Source organism: Pelecanus crispus, chromosome 23, assembly GCF_030463565.1.
Source record: "Pelecanus crispus isolate bPelCri1 chromosome 23, bPelCri1.pri, whole genome shotgun sequence".
Taxonomy (NCBI): Eukaryota; Metazoa; Chordata; class Aves; order Pelecaniformes; family Pelecanidae; genus Pelecanus; species Pelecanus crispus.
In genome coordinates, this window is record NC_134665.1 from 1,228,405 (window position 1) to 1,251,059 (window position 22,655).

At 51.2% G+C, this 22,655-nt stretch overlaps 1 protein-coding gene across 1 annotated transcript; it reads left to right on the plus strand.

The window, feature by feature from the left end:
- Positions 1–930: 930 nt before the first annotated feature.
- LOC142595866 (olfactory receptor 14C36-like) lies at positions 931–1,890 on the plus strand. The gene has a single exon (XM_075724714.1). The coding sequence runs from the start codon at positions 931–933 to the stop codon at positions 1,888–1,890; it is 960 nt and encodes a 319-aa protein (XP_075580829.1).
- Positions 1,891–22,655: the final 20,765 nt, after the last annotated feature.

Here is a 22,655-nt window from a genome sequence, read left to right on the forward strand (position 1 = left end):
CTGGCAGGGATCTCACCCTCTCTTCAGGACGTAAGGAATTGAGGAGAGGTGAGTCTTTCCTTGGGAGGTGCTGCTGGGCTGCAGGCTGCCCTCCCGCAGGGCACAGCTCTCCCATGGCCTCTCTCTGCTGCGCAGGAGCCCCATGGAGAAGCCAGCGGGGTGCTAAGGCCCTTGAAATGCTGCTGGGCGGCTGCGTGCCGGCAGCTGTAATGAGCCCTCTGCGTCCCTGCTTGGCAGGGCAGAGCTGAGATCCTCCGCAGGTACCAGGAGATGGGCTGAGGGCCTTGGCCATCTGCCCTTGGAAACTGGATTCCTCTGCTCCCAGCAGTGTCCTGGTTCTTTTGGGGGAAGAGCCGAGGGCGATAGTCCTCCCGCTGAAAGAGCTGCCAGCACAGGGAGCTGAGATCAGGGCTGATGCACAGAGCGGCTGTCCTCCCTCGGCACTAAGGGACCCTCCCCTGGCCTCTCAGGACCCACATGGTTTCCCTTGCAGGGCAGCAGGAATGCCAGGGGTTTCTGCAGTAGAAACACTCCTCAGCTGTGGTGGGGCAACCAGAGCAGAAGAGACAAAACAAAATCCCCACAGCTCCGCTCTGCACCCGGGTGAATCTGGAACAATAATGCTGAAAATCTCTTTGATATCACAAGTGGTTTTAATCAGACATGACCCCGTGTTCCTCTTTTCCTACTGCTGTAGGGCAGGACTGAGTCCTGCAGAGCCCACAGCAGAGCCCCTGCTCCCTGGGGCACCCTCAGCCAGCACCAACCAGGGCTCGTGAACAGGACCTGCCAAAGGACCTCCTGAACAGAGAGAGGCAGTTTTGGGGGGGAGGTTCTATCAGAAATGGCTTTGATTCTGCTCAGAGAATTCTCTCTTAACTTGTCACTGTCTTTTCCCTCTTGGACAGTCCCCATGCCCAGAGGCAGCAGATGTCCAACAGCAGCTCCATCACTGAGTTCCTCCTCCTGGCATTCACAGACACACGGGAGCTGCAGCTCCTGCACTTCTGGCTCTTCCTGGGCATCTACCTGGCTGCCCTCCTGGCCAACGGCCTCATCATCACCGCCATAGCCTGCGACCACCGCCTCCACACCCCCATGTACTTCTTCCTCCTCAACCTCTCCCTCCTCGACCTGGGATCCATCTCCACCGCTGTCCCTAAAGCCATGGCCAATTCCCTGTGGGACTCCAGGGCCATCTCCTACTTGGGATGTGCTGCCCAACTCTTTCTGGTTGTCTTTTTCATCTCAGCAGAGTATTGTCTTCTCACCATCATGGCCTACGACCGCTACGTTGCCATCTGCAAACCCCTGCACTACGGGACCCTGCTGGGTAGCAGAGCTTGTGTCCACATGGCAGCAGCTGCCTGGGGCACTGGGTTACTCTATGCTGTGCTGCACACAATCAATACATTTTCCATACCCCTCTGCCATGGCAATGCCTTGGACCAGTTCTTCTGTGAAATCCCCCACATCCTCAAGCTCTCCTGCTCATATGACTACCTCAGGGAAGTTGGACTTGTTGTGGTTGGTTGTTTTCTTTTTTTGGGATGTTTTGTTTTCATTGTGGTGTCCTATGTGCAGATCTTCAGGGCCGTGCTGAGGATCCCCTCTGAGCAGGGACGCCACAAAGCCTTCTCCACGTGCCTCCCTCACCTGGCCGTGGTCTCCCTGTTTCTCAGCACTGCCATGGTTACCTACCTGAAGCCCCCCTCCATCTCCTCCCCACCCCTGGACCTGGTGCTGGCAGTTCTGTACTCGGTGGTGCCTCCAGCAGTGAACCCCCTCATCTACAGCATGAGGAACCAGGAGCTCAAGGAGGCCATTAAGAAAGTGATTTCATGGATGATTTTCAACACTGATATATTTTCCGGTACTGTTCACAAATGATTCTCAGGGTGTCCCATTGCAGGCCTCTCTGTTGGTTTTTGTTTTAGCCATTTTGTTACCATTATCTGTATGGTTATTAGTGTTTATTATGTCTCTACAGAAATGTTTGGATTCATCTGATGCTGACTGAGTAATAAACCTGCTCTCTCTCACATAGATCTGATAGAAAAGTGTGTGTTTCTGGGATAGAGCTAACGCTCTCCTAGCATCTCTGTAATAAAATGGGATCTCCCTAGTGCACTAAATGAAGGGTGGGGTCTTCTCCCAGAGCTCATGTTAACAACAGGCTCCAGGAATTTCACCCCAAATGGGGCTTTTTCTCCTTGGAATTGGGAGAGGAAAGCTCATTGTCACACTGGTAGCAGTTAGAGACCAAGGGTTGAAATGTGCACTCACCCATTGGTATGTGCTGACAGTGGAGATGGTGAATGGTCGCTGAGGTACATACCCAGGGCTGTCCCCATGTGACAGGGAAGAAGACATCCTCCAGGAGGGGAATCTGGAGCTGCCTGGAGAGACCGGGGCTTCTCCAGGGAGAGTGTGTGCCTGGGGTGGGCAGTGACTGCAGCCCCACAAAGGGAGAGATCGCCCAAGCTGGAGTCACCCAAAGGGAAGGGGCAAAATCCAGGCGTCTGCAAGGAAACAAAGATGGAAATAACCCAACCCTACACAGAGCAGCTCCAACAGGCAACAGCACCGTTACAGCCCCCACACCACCAGCAGCACTCACACAGCCATGAGCAACACAAGTGGCCCCATCCCGGTGCCCCTCTCAGGCTGATCTGCTGGGAAGGTTGCACGAGTGCTCTGTACGTTCCCGGCAGAACTCACCCACGGGCTCACACAGCCCCACGGTGCCTCCACTGTGGGCCTGGCCGTTGGGTCTGCCCACATGCAGAGATATCACCCACTTGGCAGTTCCAACCCTAACCCTTACCCTGACCCCAACGCCTAACGCTAATCCTAACCCTAACCCCAACCCTGCCCCAGCTCTCGCCGTGCCACGGAAGCAGGGCCGTGCTGTGCAGTGCCCCGGTGCCCCCGGGTCCTGTTGTGGGCCTCACCCGACAGCTGCTGGAAAAAAAAGTATGGACAAAAGGAAACCAAACAGGTCCCATCCCTGCACAATGACAGGGACACCCCTGACCCCCCACTGCCCCCCAGCCCAGCACGGGGGGGCCAGGGCTGCCCCCACACCCTGTGCTGGGGTGTCACAAATGCATCGGGGCTCTGCACGCCAGGGCAGGCCCCTGGTGTAGGGGGACACAACCGCAGCGTCGGGGCTGGGAGGGGCAGAGCTTTGGGGGTGCTGGGGGGAACCCCAAAGGGTTCTGCCCCAGCCCAGCCTTTGGGGATGGCCAGAGCCTGGGAGGGCAGATGGGGGAGTCCTGGGGTGCCCCCCTGCAGCAAAGACCCCCCCAGGACTTGGGGTTTTACAGCCCCACCGCACCCCCCTCCCCAGGAACCCCCCACCCCGGTGCCCCCGCAGCAAGAATGAGCTGGGCACTACAAGAAATAAACTTTATTCTGGAGCCAGCCCCCCCGCCCCATCCCCCCGTCCTCCCTGTGCGGGCAGGGCCAGGCCCCGCTCCATGCAAGCCTGGGGCTGGCACCGCCACGTGCCCCCGCAGCCCCCACCCAGCCTGGGGCAGGGCCCACCTGGCGACCCCCGGACTCTAAAACTCTACCCATACCCCTCACCCTAAGCCCAAGCCCAAACCCTGACCCTAACCCTAACCCTAAAAACTAATACTATCCCTATCGGTAACACTAAGACTAACACTGACCCTAAACCTGACCCTAACCCTAACCCTAACCCTAATACTACCCCTATCCGTAACACTAAGACTAAGGCTGACCCTAAACCTGACCCTAACCCTAACCCTAACGCTGACCCTAAACCCTAAAGCTGATCCTAACAGTAATCCTAACCCTAAGCACTAAACCAAACAGTAAGCCCAACCACTAACTATAACCCTAACCCCCTAAACCTAAAACCCTAACCCTAACTCTAGCCCTAACCCTAACCCGCTAATGCTAACACTAACCCTGACCCCAACGCCAAACACTAATCCTAACCCTAATCATAACCCTACCCTTCCAACCCCCTAACCCTAAATACCTAAAACTAACATGTAACACTAACTCTAAACGTTAAGCCTAAGCCTAACCCTACCACTAAGCTTAAAACCCTAACCCCCTAACACTAACCTGGATCCTTTACCCTATCCCTATCCCTAACACCTAATTCTTAACCCTAACCCTAAACGTAACCCTAACCCTAACCCTAACCTGGATTCTTACCCTATCCCTAACACCTAATTCTTAACCCTAACCCTAAACGTAACCCTAACCCTAACCCTAACCTGGATTCTTACCCTATCCCTAACACCTAATTCTTAACCCTAACACTAACCGTAACCCTAAAACCCTAACCCCCTAACCCTAATGTTAAACCTAACCCTAACTCTAAACATAAGCCTAAAACCCTAACCCCCTAACCCTAACGTTAATCTTAACCCTAACCCTAAACATAACCCTAAAACCCTAACTCCCAAACCTAAACCTAGCCCTAAACCTAGTCCAAAACACCCCTAAACTTGACCCCTAGCCCTAACCCTCTAACCCTAACACTAACCTAACCCTAACCCATAACCTTAACCCTACCCCTAACCCCTTACCCCTAACCCTAACCCCTAACCCTAAGCCCAAACCTAACCCCTAAACCTATCCCTAAACCAAACCCTAACCCCTAACCCTAACCCTAAGCCTAATGCCCTAAACCTAGTGCCTAACCCTAAACCTAGCCCTAAATCTAACCCTAAACTTATCCCTAACCCTGACACCTAACCCTAACACTAAACACAAACCCTAACCCCAACCCTAATCTTGACCTTAACCCTAACCCTAACCCTAACCCTAGCCCTAAATCTAACCCTAAACTTATCCCTAACCCTGACGCCTAACCCTAACACTAAACACAAACCCTAACCCCAACCCTAATCTTGACCTTAACCCTAACCCTAACCCTCACACTAACCCTAATCCTAACCCTAACCCCCTCACACTAACCCTAACACCATAATGCCCAAATCCTCATGCTAACCATAACCCTAACCCCAAACCCTAAACCTAACACTAACTGTAATCCCAACCCTAACTTCTAACCCTAACAATAAACCCTAACCCTAACTCTACACCTAACGAAACCCATAACCCCTAATCGTAACACTAAGACCCAATGCTAACATTAACCCCAAACCATAACCCTATCCCTAACCGCTAACACTAACACTGACCCTAACCCAAACACTAACCCTAACCCTAACCCTAACCCTATCCCCAAACCAAACCCTAATGCTAAACCTAACCAAACCCCTAACACTAACCACTAACAGTAGCCTAACCCCTGACCCTAAGCCTAACCCTAACCCCCTAACCCTAACCCCTAACCCTAACACTAAACACGAGCCCTAACCCTAATCCCTAATCCTAACCCTAACCCTAACACCCTAACCCTAAAGCCCAAACCTTAATACTAACCCTAACCCTAAACCCTAAACCTAACCCTAACCCCTAACCCTAAGTCCTAACCCTAACCCTAAGACCCCAACCCCAAACCCTAAACCTAACCCAAAACCCTAAACCTAACCCTAACTGTAATCCTAAACCTAACTTCTAACCCTAACAATAACCCCTAACACTAATGACCCTAACCCTAACCCCTAACCCTAAGTCCTTACCTGAACAAAGTAATAAAATAATAAAATAGTAAGAAAATGAAAATAAAATAAATAATAAAAGTAATAATAATATACGAAGCAAGTGAGGCACAATGCAATTGCTCACAACCCACTGACCGATATCCAGACAGTTCCTGAGCAGCAATCGCTGCTCCCCGGCCAACCCCCCCCCAGTTTCTATACTGGGCATGATGCCCTATGGTATGGAACAGCCCTCTGGCCAGTTTGGGTCAGCTCTCCTGGCTCTGCCCCCTCACAGCTTCTTCTGCACCCGGCAGAGCATGGGAAGCGGAAAAGTCCTTGACTACCACAAACACTCCTGAGCAACAACTACAACATCAGTGTGCTATCAACACTATTCTCATGCTAAATCCAAACCACAGCACCACACCAGCTACTAGGGAGAAAACCAACTCTGTCCCAGCCAAAACCAAGACACCTAGTCAGGAGAAATGAGAGGTGCCAGGGCAGGAGGGACTGTGGGGCATGCAAAGGCTGGGGCAAACCCCAGCTGGGCATGGGCAAAAATAACTGCTCCAAGTGGGGCAGGGACGGGTAGAACGGCATGCCCCATGGGGGGCCAGGGGCACAAAGAGATGCCCTGAGCCAGACAGGGACAAAACCAAATGCCCCATACAGGACAGGGGCAAAACTAGCCACCCCAATTTGGGCAGGAGCACAAAAGGCCACCTGAGCAGGGCCAGAGTACATCCAGGCACCCTGTGTGGGGAAGGGGCAAAATGAGCCTCCACAAGCAAAAGAGGGGAAAAACCCAGCCGTCCTGAGAGGGACCTGATGAAAGCAAGCCCTGCGAGCAAGGCTGTAGGCAAACGGGATGCCTCAAGCAAAATATAGAAAGAGAAAAGCCTCCCTGAGTGGAGCAAGGGCAAAGCTAACTGCCCTGAGCTGAGCAGGAGCACAGCTAACTGCCCCAAGCAGGGCTGGCGAAAACCAGATGACGCCAGTGGGGCGAGGGCCAAAGCAGCCAGGTCAAGTGGGGCAGGAATAACAACCAGCTGCCGTGTTGGGACAGGAGCAATGCTCACTGCCCTCCCAGCGAGTCAAGGAGTTAAACCTGATGCTAAAGAGCTGTCCACGAATATTTTTCAGAGCTGCAGGGTGAGAGAGCAGCCGGCTGGGGGCCTGGAGCAAGCCAAAGTCAACCCAGGGCAGCTGCTGAAGGGGTTTCTTCGGTAGCGCTACTTCAGAGTCAGCCTGTGGCTGCATCTTGGGGGGCAGATACAATTCATTGCAAAGGAACCTGTAAGAGCCCAGGTGCTTTGCTACACGAGTCCCATGGACAAAGTCCTGTACCTAGGAAGAGTGGAAAAGAAACCCTCAGCAACCGGAACATGCCGGCCAAAGCTGTGAGCAGGCACGCTTACAGCCCTGGCCAGGTTTGCATTCATCCGGCTGGTGCGGCTCGGGGAAGAGGTGGGAGCTCTGCCGATGGACGAACAGCCCTTCGCCAGCAGCGCATGGGGAAGGCCAGCGGCTGCCGGCTGCGGGAGGCGCCCGGGCCGTGGCAGACGCCCTGGTGCAGCCCCATGTCACAAAGGGTCGGTGATGCGGCACCCGCCTGGCGCTTGTGACCTCACCTGGCCAGGGCTTGGCATCCTGAGCAGCCGGCCAGCGAAAGCTGGTTGGGCTGAGCTGGCCTTCGGGATAACTTGGCTCATTCCTTCGCTACTTGCGTGCCTACTTTTTTCCAACCATTTCTTGTTTCCTGCCCACTTCTCCTCAACCTCCATCCTCTTTCAAAGGTAATTATGATTTGCCTTTCAGGACAGATCATAGAGGAGGTAGATACGGGATAAACGTATAGGCTGGTCTATACCTTCTGAGCTCTAGGCTGAGCTATTACACCTTTCTAGGCTGGCCAGGGCTATGGGTAGAGATCGTATTTGCTAATTCTTATTCCTTTACCGTATGCTAGGATAGGTAAGTAGGGGGGTGGCAGTGTAGTCGGAGGCATTGGGCTCAGCCTAGAAAGACAAGAAGCCCACCCTGACTGATGCGGTAGGAAGGGAGATGGAAAAGGAGCACGGCAAAGACAGCCGTTAAAGTAGCGGCCGAAAGCCGGTCACTCCTGCATACAGGGTGGGCAAGCGTGGGCTGGAGAGCCAGACAGCTCTGGTGCTAACGCTAGCAATGGGTAAGCAGCAGGTCCTCTTCAGAGAAGGTGACACGCAATGCAGTCTTTCCAGAGGGCCTGGGTAATTGCTGTCAGTTGGAGTCCGGTGACAGGGACAGGAGGGCCATCAGCCTGCAGCTCTGCAGCACTTACAAGTACCACTGAAACACTGCTGATGGCAGATGCTCTTCCGTGGGTTTAGTCTGGTGGTTTTCTAATCATTTTGTTGAGCTAAAATTATTTCTTTGCAATCAGGTGACAGGACTGGCATCGACCTTCTCTTTCTGGAGCACGTCCTGACATCCTTTGTCATCCCAAGCTTTCCCCTCTGTTCCTGAGAGGACCGATGGCTGCAATGGGGAATGACTCCTGTGAGTAACGGCTTCACCAGCAGCCTTGGACTTTGTGAATCCCCAAAGGCAACGGATGTGGCTGGTGCTCCTTCCCTCGGTGTTGATGGGCTGACAACCTAGCATGAATTCTGGGGCGTTTCCTGGTAGCAGCCAGACTTACCCAGGTGTTTTCGATCAGACACAGGAAAATGCATTTTATCACTCCTCTGCCACTCTGTACAAGACTTGGAAAGATGACATTGCTCGTAGAAAGATCTGACATCAGTAGGGTTACCTTCTCTGCTAGGTACTTGCTTGTTTTCATCAACTTACAATCAGGAAAAGGGAAGACTTGACCTGATAATCCAATGCAAGGCTCTAGAGGGAAAGGAAGATAGCCTGAGGCACAGAAAGCAGAGCGGGGGTTTGTTGGACTTTCAGTAAGCAGAGGAACAGACTATTTTCCAAAACAGTTTCTTGACCAGTAATTGTCAGTTGGCAGTGTTAGGCTTCCCCCAATGTTTCTGTGTTGGAGGTTAGAGCTGCTTTTCCTGGGAGCTTCTGTACAAACTCGACTTTTTAAATATGCGATTGTGCAACAGCATCAACTCATCTCTTTTCAAATACCATTTCCCTGCAGTCCTTGCCGAGGGAACGGCTCCCACACAAAGGGTCCTCTTTCCCCTGGAGAAGATTTGCATGGCCTGGCCGCAACGACAGAGAGCTGGAGCAGGACTCTACAACCTGGGCAATACGTGCTTCCTCAACTCCGTCCTGCAGTGCCTGACGTACACGCCCCCTCTCACCAACTACCTGCTCTCTCGTGAGCACAGCCAGTCATGTGAGGACTTTTAGGAACAGCTCCTTGTAAATCTGTTGGGCACTTCCCAAGGATTCTCACAATCTGGAATTTCATTTAGGAGAAAAGCAGCCCTTCTTTGTCAGCCCCCCAACTTGGTGTTCTTTGCACACTCAACCCTAGAAGCCTCTTGTCCTATCTAGGTGTGTTCATCTTCAGAAAGGCACCACTTTCTAGCCCCGGGTCTCGGACCCTAGTCCTGCAAGTTAAACCCTCTGTGCTTATTGCACAGAAAACTTCTGTCCGTTAAGCACCCCTCTGAAGAAAGCTTTCTATGTGCTAAAATGTCCTGGGCTTGTTGGGACATTGGCACTTTGGGAGGAGTGGAGACTGTCCTTATAACGTCATTAGGTTTCCCAGTGCTATGGCTATTTTGCTAACCTGAGAAGCTTGCTTCCCTCCCTCCGGCCCACCCTCTTCAGGTTGTCAGCAAGGCTTCTGCATGATGTGCGTAATGGAAGCGCATGTTCACAAGGTCCTGCATTCCTCAGCCAGTGCCATCCAGCCGAGGGCTGTCGCCAGTGTCCTCACACGTAAGTCATTTCAGGTGCTTTGACATGGTTCCTTCCCTTCTTGTAGGACAGAACTAGTAACTTCTTCTTTCTTAGGAATAGGAGAACACTTTGAGCTTGGCGTGCAGGAAGATGCCCACGAGTTTTTATGCTATACTGTTGATGCCATGCAGAGAGCTTGCCTGAGTGGAAGCAACCAGTAAGCACAAGCAAATTACCTTTTCAATGTTCCTGAGCCCTTTGGACTCCTTGATGTACTCCCACCAAGGAAACCCTGCGCCCAGGGTTTTCCGACCAAGAAAACTCTTGGAAGAGATAACTCTCTGCCTTACCATTTGTTTCCAGCTTGGACAGCTCTTCTCAAGGAACTACCATCGTCCAGCAAATATTTGGGGGCTTTCTGAGGTCAAGAGGTACTTTTTAAAAATATTACTGTTCTTAGAATGTTCTGTGGCTCTCTCTCTGTTTGTGGTAAACAGCTTCTAGTACACCGCAGTATGTCCCGTGTGTCTAAAGTGGTATGTGTTGGTCGGTGAAATGGGCAGAGTCAGTCTCCTTCCCAGCCTGATAAGCATTTCTCTTTGCCTTCCAGTAACGTGCTTGAGTTGCAAAGCCGTTTCCGACACCTACGAGGCATTCCTTGATATTCCTTTGGATATCGAGGTAAAGAAGTTTGGAAATTGTGGTGCAAAATGTTTCCAGGTCCCTGCAGGAGGCTAGTTTATCTCCAGTGAACTCTGCTGACTTCAACCTGTGGGCTGTGACCTCACAAGAGCTTGGTGGTGGATGGGGAGGGAACTGGACTTGTGTGCTCCTTCTGGGGAAGCCCTGTAAATGGTCTCCCTGTGCTGGGTGCTGGGTGTCAGCTGAGCAAAGAGTAAGGATGGTACCTACAGCCATGATGACACTGTCATACCACCCTGCTTCGCACTCCCTCAATACGTGTCAGATTGCTGGATGGATGGGGTTGATTGCTTGTGTTATTTTTGACCTGTACCATGGACAACTCTGGTACCACCCAGGGGTAGCTGCTTCTTGGGACAACGCTGGTACTACACGGGTAGCTATGTCTTGGGATTTTGAATTTCCAGGAGCTTAGTGCTCTCCTTTCTTTCTCATCCAGGCAGCGTCCTCTGTCACTGGAGCTCTGGAAGACTTTGTCAAACCTGAGCAGCTGGATGGTGAAAATGGCTACAAATGCAGCAAGTAAGATTATTACTAATGACATCTTCCCAGCAGATACTGGGTTACGGGATAGCATGTCTCAAAGCACTAGTTCTGTTTTGACTTAATTGAGAAACCCAGTCATGAGGCAGCTGGGGTTTTTTTCTTTTCTTTTTCTTCCCCATACAACTAATCCACCTGAACAACCTGGAACTTGGAAAATAATGCATTTGTTTCTAAGACAGGTAATTTCTTTTGGCAACAGCAGCGTCTTCAAGAAAGCATTCAACAGTTTCATTTCCAAGGCTTTTTGGATGCTTGCGTCTCTGTCCAGGAGACCTCAGTCCTCGGAGCAGTAGCAGCCCCCACTGGCTCTCTGAATGCTGTCAAGCCTAGTTCTTGTCTTGTAGACTGCGGGCTGCTGCTCTCCAAAGGGAGCCAGCCTAGACCAAAGCTACCTTCACTGGGAGCGTGCGGACTGAAGGGGTGTAGAATGCAAACACGTGCATACGATAGTTGAGCAAAACAAGCCTTAACTCAACCATCCATGGATGGGGGGCACAGTGGGGAGAAGACAGGCTGCAACAGTTGGGTCTGTGCTTGTTTCAAGGTGTGAACAGCTGGCCACTGCGTCCAAGAGCCTTACAATACATCGTTCCTCCAATGTCCTGACAGTGTGCCTGAAGAGATTTGATGCTTTCTCTGGCAGAAAGATTAGCAAGGTATGTTTACAAGTGCACTGCAACTTTGTCTGCTTGGAAGGAGACCTTTCCTGAGAGAGAATCCTTTTTTGGAAGTTGTTCGTGTTTGCATGACAGCTATTGAGTGCAGCCATCTAAGGAAAATCAGTGCAATAGCTATGCCTCGCTCTTTCCCTTGTGGTAAGAGGGAAGTTCCAATGTGAAGATAAGCACCTACTGCGCTCGTGAAGAGCTGGTTTGGCTGAGAATGGTTTTCTGCCACTTCAGTGATGAAATGGCAACACCTGTTTTTGATGAACCCAGAAGATCTATTTCTATACCTCTAGCCTGTGGTTGGTGACAAGGTTTTCTCAGGCTGCTTCCTAAAGACTCTCAGGATAATTTGTGAGTCTTCTTGGTGTCCCTTTAGGTTGTGAAGTATCCAGAATATTTGGACCTTGGCGCATACATGTCTCAGGCGGGTGGAGAACCGCTCCTCTATTCCTTGTATGCCGTCCTGGTACACGAAGGTTCTGGCTGTCAGGCAGGACACTATTACTGCTTCGTGAAGGTAAAAGTCAGCTCTGTGATTTGCGTTGGTGTATTGTGTCCTGCAGTGGTGTTCTGTCTGTGGTTTTGTTTTAAAACCCCTGCAGTTCATCTGAAGAGAGCGTTGCCTTTCTTTGCAGGCCAGCAATGGACGGTGGTACAAGATGAATGATGACTCTGTAGGTCTTTGTGACATCAAGACGGTTCTCCGCCAGCGTGCATATTTACTCTTCTATGCCAGGTAATAACAAGCGTGAAGGGGTGCTCAGAATACACTCCCGCTCCTGTTACTGCTCTTGTTGTTGTTGTTGTTCTCCTCCAGTGGGTTTTGCTTTCTGTCCTGGGAAAGAATGACTGTTTGTCTCGTTCAGTTCTCTCTGTTCTGCTCCTTTCTTCTCCCTCCTTGTCTGGCACTAAACTGTTGTGCTTGTGCAACTTGCTGGCTGTGTGCTCTCTGAGACTGACTAGCTGTGACAAGAGGTGAAAGGGAGGCCTGAGAGGGCACAAAGATGAGTTAGTGCTTGGAAAGGGACAGACATGGCTGGAAGACCATGATCTAATTTCCAGCTTCTAGTTCTCGTTCAGTCTTCTGCGTGCCTTATCAAGTGCTGCCGGAAAATGATAGGATGAGACTGAAGCCACGAGGAGGCTGCAACAACAGCCCTAGGCTAAGATCACCGTTGTTTCTCCAGGCACCATGATTTGACCCCTGGAGCAGGCACTGAATGCCAGGAGACAAAGAGCATTTCCGTGGCAAAGCTGGGTCAGGTGCTGAAGAGTCCATTTTCTGGAGGCACCGTAGCACTGAGGAATCACGAACGCAGACAAAACAGGCAGAGGATCCAAGGGAAGAGAAAAATGCAGGACTCTGCAGGGACTCCCCCTCAGCACTGCAGCGGGAAGAGAGCGCGCTCTGACACCAAGCAGGGGAAGAAGCTGAACAGAAGCCAACCAGACTGTCTGCCTCCCAGGTGGAGGCACGCTTGCCGTGCAGAAATACAGAAGCACACTCGCCATCAGCTGGTGCGCGGCACTGGGAACCTGTGCAGCTCTTCCCACGGGGAGAACAGCAGCCCTGAGAATGGCAGAAGCTCAGGAGGGGAAGCTGTGCACGGCTCAAGTGACCACAGAGCAGACTCGCATTCTGCTTCGGTAGGTGAGCAGCAGCCACGGAAATCCTCACTTGAACAGCGTGTGCTCCCACCGGTGCCAGTTCACCCAGAGTCTGCAGGCTCTTGCCAGGCAAATGAAAAACAAAGATGCAGAAAGAGGAAACTGTCCTGTGCAGAGCGGGGTGAACGTGTGCCCGAAAGTAAGCGGCAAAAGTCAGAAGCGAGCATTCTGGTGATCCGGAATCGCGAAAGAAATGCAAGAAATGCAAGAAGAAAGAGAAATCCAAAGAGAACTCTGGAGAGGAGCACGCAGAAGTAAGCAATGTTTGCAGCATCACCAGCAAATGTTGCCTCACTCTTGCCAGGTGTTTCAGGCGATCAAAACAATAAAATTGCCATCATAACCAGACCCAGTCCTGAGTGGTGCTTCTGATTTCTGTAGAGTGTTTGACCATGCAAGAAAGAACAGAGGGGTTCAGGGTGTTTTTGAAATTGTGTAACTCGAGACTTCCTTTATGAAAGCACCCTTGTGATCCAGAAGGGTGGAAGCTTTCTACACCTGCTGAGCATATTAAATTAGCATGTAGAGATCTCAGGGAAAAAAATGCCCAGGAACAAAGCATCTCCAGTGCTGCTCGATTAGAGGCTCAGGTCACCTGCGTGTGATTCACGTTGTCTTCTCCCAGGTGTGACATCTGGTGCAAGAGACACAAGGAAACCAAGGCATTACAAGCATTGCCACTGACGGTCCCTCCAACAGGGTCATCTTGTTAAGACGATGGGTTTCCACTCTTTTTACTCCTTGTTTTGGTGAAGAAGCTGGTTTCCTGGCAAACCTGGGCAGTGGAGTCTGAGTAAAAAAGACAACGCTTCACCCTGAAGATGCTTCTGCAGTGTCCCACAAGAGCTGCAGTTCATACGCCTTCTGGCCTCTTTCCAAGCCTGTCGCAAGGCGTTCTACATATGAAATCAGTTTCTGAGGCATAACCAAGGCAGAAATGTGTAGGCATTTCTCCTCGCACAAAGTATAAACCACCTAGCTCCCAAGCCTGCCATGACTCACTGCAAAAGGCGCGAAAATGCTTCTCCATCAGCATCGGTTTTCATCTCCAAATGCCACCGCTTGGGACTACCATGACCTCTAGAAATCGAATCCAGCGAGAGAGGCGTTGGGAATGGGGATGTGAGCAGGAACAGGGTCCAGGTGAGCAGCCAAGCACAGGGATCTTTCCTGGCAGCAGTCATCCTCGGGTGACCTGTGTAAAAGTCAGTTCTTTGCTGGCCTAGGAGAGAGGCAAGGACACCTTAGCACAGAATTACCAAGGGAATTTGTTCTCTTTATTTAGCTATGCATATTGCACCTGCATAAAGCTGTTCTCTATGCCTGCCCTATCATCTTCTCAGGCACATACGACATCAAAAACCACCTTCACGAATCACACAGAAACTCCTGCCCTATCAGCTCCTCAGCCACCAGTAACATCACAAGCACCTGAAACAGCAACAGGCTGGTTCTGGCCACGAGTGACATCACAGACACTTAAGCGGGCGATGCATCTTTTCCTAGCTGTCTGCTGCTCAGTCACAAGTGATATCGCCAGCATCTGCACAAGTCATTTAAAAACTCCTGCCCTAGCGGTTTCTCAGCAGCAGGTGACATCACAAGTACCTGCAGCAGAAGCCAGGTTCCTGCTCCTTCCGCAGCAGCTGCTCTGCCACCAGTATCTTCCCAAGGACCTGCACAGGATGAGCATCCTCACTTTCCACACGCCCTCTTCTTCCCCTCCATCTCTATCTTGTCTCCTGTCTCTCCGGGCTCTTCTCTGCCAGGCCCTTTTCTCACTCACTCCATGACCTCCCAATGCCTTTCACTGTCACTGTGCTTCTGGGGCAGATGTTACCTTGAAAGCACTGCCCTAGCCATGTCCCCTGCACCTATTTCTCTTCTCCCTCTGCTTTGCGCTCTGGCTGTTTGATGCACTTTTTGACCTCAGAGGCCCTTTTGCCCTGGCTCCCTCCTGCTCTTCAACCCTGTTCCTGCAAGAGAACTGCCAAGCGGTCGCTGTCTCCTCCAGGGCATCTTACCTGCATCTCTCTGACCTGGACAGCTGCTGGGAACTGTCACCATCAGCCCCAGCTGTGCTTCTCCTGGAGAAGGCTTCTCCTTGCACAGGCTCAGCTCTGGGTGTGCTTGGTGTGGAACAGCGTTCCTGAAGGACAAGAGTAAGACTCAAAGTAACTCCTGGGCAACGTCCTGCTGGGAGAGCTGATTTGCAGGCAGCTCTCCCAGCTTGGCAGCAAGCCCCAAGGCTGCTCCAGGGGTGCTCCCTGTTCCCCAGCTCAGCCACAGGTCCCACATCTGCCGCTCTTGTTACCAAAAGGGATTTGCTTGCCTTTTTCTTTTCTTCTAGTTCATGCACAGGCACTGGGAAAAAAGGCAGCAGAAGCACGCGCTAGCTAAAACCCCTTTCTATTGTTAGCAGTAAAGGTGCTCTCAGCTGGGAGCATGAGGAGGTCACCGTGTTACATTTCTTGATTCCTTGTGTGAAATCTTAAGACTATTCATATACTCATTTTTACAATTTACATAACCTATTGGCTTTGGCCACGATATTGTCTGTTACCATTCACTTTTGAGTATTTGTACACGTGAACCCTCTGTGCAAGGGCGCTTAATGCACATTTCTTAGCTGAGTTTACATGATTTTGTTGCAACTTTGCTGCTTTCAGCCAGTTTCGTCTGGTTTCTTCCAGCAGCAAACCCACTTGGGTAGGAGAGGTCACGGTCTCCTATCCAAGTGGTCTCCTATCAATGGATAGAGAATAATGGCCTATATATTTTAATCCCAGTTGGTCCTCAAAAACAATTCATCAAATTCCTAATAGACACCGGTTCACAGATTTCAATATTGACACAACAAGATGCTGAGAAGCTGAGTATATGACCCAGATGGCAAAGAGTTAAAATTACTGGCGTGAACGGAGCAAGTGCTATTTGTCAAACTGCAAAGGTTCATTTATGGCTCCTGGGAGAAAAACACATGCTGTCTACCCATTTTGCAGTGAAAAATCATAATGGAAGTATTTTGGGCTTTGATGTTTTGAATGGCCGAACCTGGCGCCTCCCGGACGGTGGGATGTGGTGCTTTGGTTCAAATATTAATCCTAACCCTGATAAATATCGGGAGGCTACAGTGGGTTTACTCCGTGCAGCCCCTGCACTCCCTAATTCAAAAGTTACTAACGTACCACAATAGCCAATTTCTGCTGCAGCACAAAATGGAATTTCTAAAGTCACAGGTGATTTAGAAAAACGACAAACTATCTCCAGAACCCACTCCCCACACAATTCACCAGGCTGGCCAGTCTGAAAGCTGGATGGGAGATGGCGTCTGACAATTGATTATAGGCGTCTAAATGCCAACACAGCTCCGCTAACGGCTGCAGTCCCCAATATTGCAACCTTTACAGCCACACTAGAGGCAGCTGCACACCCATGCATGGCAGTGCTAGACGTGAAAGGGATGTTCTTTATGGGCCCCTTGCAGGAGGAGGAGAAAGACAGATTTGCTTTTACCTGGGAAGCTATACAATATACCTTTAACAGACTCCCACAGGGATACAAACACTCACCTACACTTGCTCATGCTGCGCTTGCTGAACTGTTGCAAACAGTCACACTTCCCCACAACGTGAAACTATACCAATATATAGACGATATTCTGATCGGAGGACATTCCCCTGAGGAGGTAGGGGAAGCAGCAGCAGCAGCAGGGCAAGCGCTACATAAAGCAGAAGTTGCAATCCCACCTGAGAAGTGTCAGAAACCAAGCAGAGAGGTCAAGTTTTGGGGTTCTTGGTGGATTGCAGGTAGTGTGACAATCCCACCAGACACCCTAAATATCATAGAACAGTCACAGATGCCCCAATCTAGGAAAGAATTACAACAGCTTACGGGTACTTTAGGATACTGGGGAAAACATGTACCTGGAGTTTCCATCATTGCTCGCCCACTTTACTCACTCTTAGGAAAGGGAACACCAACAGAAAACGTTTGGTTTACTGATGCCTCAGCAAAAAGAGTAAATGGGAAACGGCAAGATAAGGCTGCTGCATTAGAAATTACCACTGGCAAACAAGCAATAGAAGAAGGTGAAGGCAGTGCACAAGTAGGAGAATGAAGGGCAGTTGTTCCAGCAGCACAAATGGTGGATACAATCGGCTGTAACAACAATTATAAGAGAAGGCGATGAGGGCACCGTGCCCACTGAAATTTGAAAGGTTATCTGGGATAATGCAACTCAATTCGAAAGAGACTTCCAATCCTGGTGGTGTCTAATCAATTTTACCTATAACCCTACTGACAGTAAAGCCACAGCTTTTGTATTAACAATGCGCAATGCTTCAGTACACACCATATAGCTACCCAATCATTGCGCTGGGGTTAAACCAGAATGGAACTGGACTCCATCCATTAAAACATAGAGTATGGGCCCAACAAAATGGGAATAAATGGCAAACTATTGATGTTGATACATGTGTTGGATGGAACAACAGGGATTTATTTGTGAAAGTAACACCATGAAGGCCCAAGACATGTCTCTTGACACTGAACAAAGTGTTTGTCATTTTGAAATACATCCTGATAATACCCCTGAAACAATACTCATATATGTTCGACATGGATGCCTTTGTACGAGAACCCTTTGCCACTCTGTATCTGTAGATAACACCACTGTAGACATATACATCATCGTTACGTTGTTCCACAAGTATTCCCTGACCTGATCCTCTTCCACCAAGGGTCCCTCTTCCTTGCTCCCGCCTTTCCACCCGCTCTCTGGGACCTGGCACTCCTGAAGGCTGCTCTTGCTAGTAAAGGCTGAGCCAGACAAGGCATTCAGTACCTCCGCTTTTTGCACGTCTGTGGAACCAGGTCCCCTGTCTTGCTGAGCAAGGGGCCCACAATTTCCCTAGGCTGCTTTTTGTCCCCTGCATACTTAAGAAGCTCTTCTGCCTATCTTTGACATCCCTGCCCAGATTCAGTTCTGTCTGAGCTTTGGCTTTCCTGGCTTGGTCCCTAGACGCTCAGATAATCTTTCCACGTTTCTCCCAGGATACCTGTCCTTGTTTCCACCCTCTGTAAGCTTTGTTTTGCATAGAGTCATGGAATCAGAATCATTTAGGTGGGCAAAGATCTTTAAGATCATTGACTCCAACTGTTAACCTAAAACTACCAAGTCCACCACAAAACCAGGTCCCTAAGTGCCTCCTCTACATTCCTTTTAAATACCTCCAGGGATGGTGACTCAGCCACTTCCCTGGGCAGCGTCTTCCAATGCTTGATAACCCTTTCGGTGAAGAAATCTTTCTTAATAGCCAATCTAAACCTCCCCTGGCGCAACTTGAGGCCATTTCCTCTTCTCCTATCACTTGTTACTTGGGAAGAGAGACCCACCTCATTACAACCTCCTTTTGGGGAGTTGTAGAGAGCAACCAGGTCTCCCCTCAGCCTCCTTTTCTCCACACTAAACAACCCCAGTTCCCTCAGCTGCTCCTCGTTAAGTCTTGTTCTCTAGGCCCTTCCCCAGCTTTGTTGCCCTTCTTTGGGCACACTCCAGCACCTCAGTGTCTTTCTTCTAGGGAGGGGCCCAAACTGGGCACAGGATTCCAGGTGCGGCCTCACCAGCGCCGAGTACAGGGGCACAATCACCTCCCTGCTCCTGCTGGCCACACTATTCCTGATACAAGCCAGGATGCTGTTGGCCTTCTTGGCCACCTGGACACACTGCTGGCTCATGTTCAGCCGGCTGTCGACCAACACCCCCAGGTCCTTTTCTGCCAGGCAGCTTTCCAGCCACTCTTCCCCAAGCCTGTAGCATTGCATGGGGCTGTTGTGACCCAAGTGCAGAACCCGGCACTTGGCCTTGTTGAATCTGATGCAATTGTCAAGGAGAAAGTGCAAGAAAAGCATGAGGAGAAACAAAAGGAAATGGATGAGGAAAAGGAGAAGGACAAAAAGGTGAAGGAGGAGGAAAACATAGGATGAGGAGGAAAAGGAACAGGATGAGGAGGAGAAAGATTAGAAATGAGCAAGAGGAGGAAGAAGAAGGAGGAGGGGAGACAGGAGGATGAGGTGGAAGAGAAAGAAGAAGAGGAGGAGGAGGAATAAGAGGAAGAAAATTCTTAAGAAGAGTGGGAGAAGAAGGAAGAAGAGGAGGAAGAAAAGGATGATGAGGGGGAGAAAGAAAATGAGGAATATGAGGCAGGAGAAGATGAAGAGGAGGAGGAGGGTGAAGAATAGGAGGAGGAAGAGGAGGAAAGAGAAGGAGAAATAATAGGAGGAAGTAGAAGAAGAGGAGAAGGTGGAAAAGAACAAAAGGAACAGGAGGAGGAGGGTCAAGAACAGGAGGGTAAACAGGATAACAATAACAGGAAGCAGAGGAAGAAAAACAGAAGGAAATAGGAGGAAGAGGAGTTGGAGAAAGAGGAGGAGAAGGAGGGGTATAAGGAGAAGGACGATGAAGAACAAGAACAGGAGGAGGGTGAACACGCAGAGGATAAAAATGCAGAGGTGTATGAGGAGAAGGGGAGAAAGAGAAGGAGAACGAGGAAGAGGAAGAAGAGTTGGAGGAAGAGCTGGATGAAGACAAAAAGGAGGAGAAAGAAAAAGAAGAGGAGGAGGAAGAACTGTAGGAAGAACAGGATAAAGAACATGAGAAACAAGAAGAAGAAGAGGAAAACAAGAGCAGGAAGAGGAGGAGTAGGAGGAGGAACATAAAAAGGAAAAGAAGGGAACACAAGAGGAGGAGGAGGACAAAGAACAGAAGGTAGAGGAGGAAGAAATGGAGGAAGAGAATGAACATGAGGAGGAGAAAGAGGAGGAGGAAGAAGAGCAGGAGATGGAAGAGAGGAAAGAAGAGAAGGTGGAGAAGAGGAGGAAGAGCACGATAAGGAGGAGGAGAATAAAAAAAGGATGATGAGGAAGAAATAAAGGAGGAGAAAGGAATAGAGGAGGAGAGGGACGAGGAGAAACGAGAACAGGAGGAGGAATAGGAAGAAAAGGAGGCAAAAGAACCGGAGGAGGAGGAATGGGAGGAGGAGGAGGAAGCACAAGATGAAGAGGACAAGGAGAAGGAGAAGGACAACGATGACGAAGAACCAGAGGAGGAGGAGAGGAGAACGAGGAAGAACAGGGAAGAGGAAAAGGAGGAGGAGGAGGAGGAGGAAACCCCTCCAAATTCAGTCCAGAGCTTCAGCACATCAAAGTTCTTGGCTGGAGCACCTGCTGCATATGTTTGTCCATGGGGATTCACTAAATCCAAGCTTACTGGTGAAGCCACTACTCACAGGACTCATTCCACATCGTGACCATCACTCCTCTTGGGAACAAATGGGAAAGCTCTGCATGACAAAGGCTGTCAGGACGTGCTCCAGAAGCAGAAGACCACTGCAAGAAGATCCTCATCACCTAATCGCACAGAAATAATTCCAGCTCAGTGAAACAATTATTGAAAATGAAACACACAGAACAGCATCCACCATCAAAACTCTTTCAGTCGTAGTTTTAACTGCCGCAGAGCTGCAGGCTGGCGACCTTACCATCACCGTCACAGGACCCCAAAAGAAATGCTAACTGGCAAACAGTAACTCTGCCCACAGCCCGTATCTCTCCAGCCTTCAGAGGCAGAATAGCTCAGCCCACAGCTCTGCAGGTACAGACCAGCCCAGGCTTACAGCCTGTGTCTGCCTACTCCATCATCTGCCCAGAAAGTCAAATCAGCGGCTCCCGTCACGCAGCTCCCCCTGCCCAGGGCTGGGGCTGGCAGCACAGACAGGCCTGCATTTTTGGGAAAGCCTTGGGGCCCAGAGCAATTCCAGGGCAGCTCCCTCCCCTCCCCTCCCCTCCCCTCCCCTCCCCTCCCCTCCCCTCCCCTCCCCTCCCCTCCCCTCCCCTCCTCTCCCTCCGTGAAGCAGGCCCAGACCCCTACATTGTGGCCCTAAACCCCTAACTGGTTGTGTTTGGGGGGACTTATTGGTCATATTGGGGTCACTCACCTTTTTTTGGTGGTGTTTCCGGTAGTAATGTGTGACTTCCGGTAATGCTGGAGGCCTTCCGGACCATAGAGAGGAACTTCTGGATCGTAGAGTTGGAAACCAAAAGCTCCTCTCTATGACCTGCACCGTCGAGTTCGACCCTGGAGGTCCAACTCCATGGTACGGCCTATAGAGTCGGCCCTGTGCAGCACAGAGCGGCGCGCCGGAAGCCCCTCTCGTACCCGGAAGTGCAGCTCCATGGTCCGGCTCCCAGGGATGGCCCGCAGCGATCGTGGCGGTTTGCCGGTAGCGTTTGGAAGGCGCTGTCTGTGGTTTGGGAGTCCTGCACGGGCAGAGCGTGGTGTTGTTTTTTCAGGTTGTTCGTTCCTTTTGTTGAGCCTTTGTGTGCTGGATGTGCCTTTTGTTTTGCAGTGGGTGTTTTTACTTGGGTTTATGGGTGTAGATGTTATTTTGTTTGTGTGTAGGAGTGCTGGTGTGCAGGTCGGTTAACAGATTTGTTGACTCTTGTTTGCATATTTGGTGGGTGAAGTTTCCTAATGGTGATGTATTTTGCATTCCCGCTGGGATTAATGAGCGGTGATGGTAATCTGTGGGGGGCGGTGGTGGGTGTGATGTCAGTAGTCCTGGCTGGAACGCGAATGATTGTGTAGATTAAGGTATAAAAAAAATTAAAAATAATCAGTCTGGTGCAGCAGTAGAAAATGCCATGCTCCCTGGGAGTAAAATTAATTTTTTTTTTTAAATGGTTACTCACAGGTAGTATGTAAGTTTCTCCTGCTGCTTCTTTTCTTTTTATAAAAGTGATTTTTCTTTTAGGTTTTTTTTTTTGTCTTGACTGAGCGTGCGAGCGATGTCAGGGCCGTAGGGAGGCAAGGCAAAGCCGGAGCCCCCGTGTTTGTGGTGCTGTGGAAGCGGCGCCAAGGGAGGGTGAGGGCTGGGCAGAGCTTTGGGTGCTGGCACCTTTGGCGTGGGAGAAACCCCCGGACGTTGGCAATTTGGGAGGTGGGCTGGAGAGCCCTGAGGGAGGGCAGGGCTGTGCACAGCCCTTGCGCTGCTGAGAGAACAGCCCCAGGGCCATGGCCCTTCTCGCAGGCCGTCTCTCCGCAGGCCCAGTGTCCCGGCGGGCTGAGGAGCCGCTGCGGGCTGGGGGGCAGCGGGCGCAGGGCAGCCCTGGGAGGAGAGGCGCGGGCTGCCTGTGCCCGCCTGGCAACAGCCACGCCATTGGCCACAGCTGAGCCAATGAGCGGAGCCGGAGGCGGCCTGTCAGTCCCAGGCAGCCTGGGGCGGGGCCGGAGGGGGCAGAGGCCGAGCAGCCTGAGGAGAAATGGGGGGGGAGGAGGGGGGGGGAGCGGGGGGGGGGGGGGGGGGCTGGGGAGCTGCAGGGGCGGGGGTGGTAGGAGAAGGAGAAGAAGAAGGAGAATAATGAGAAGGAGAAGGAGGAGGAGAAGGAGGAGCAGGAATCTCCCCGTGCGGGTGGGCCTGGGGACAGGGACCTGGAGACCTCAGTGCCCTGGGCCCCAGCATGGCCCAGCTCCCCAGCCCAGCCCCGAGTGCTCAGCCCCAGGGCCAAGGCCACAGGCAGGTTCCGAGCGGCTCCTGCTGCTGCCCCGAGGGTCGCCAGC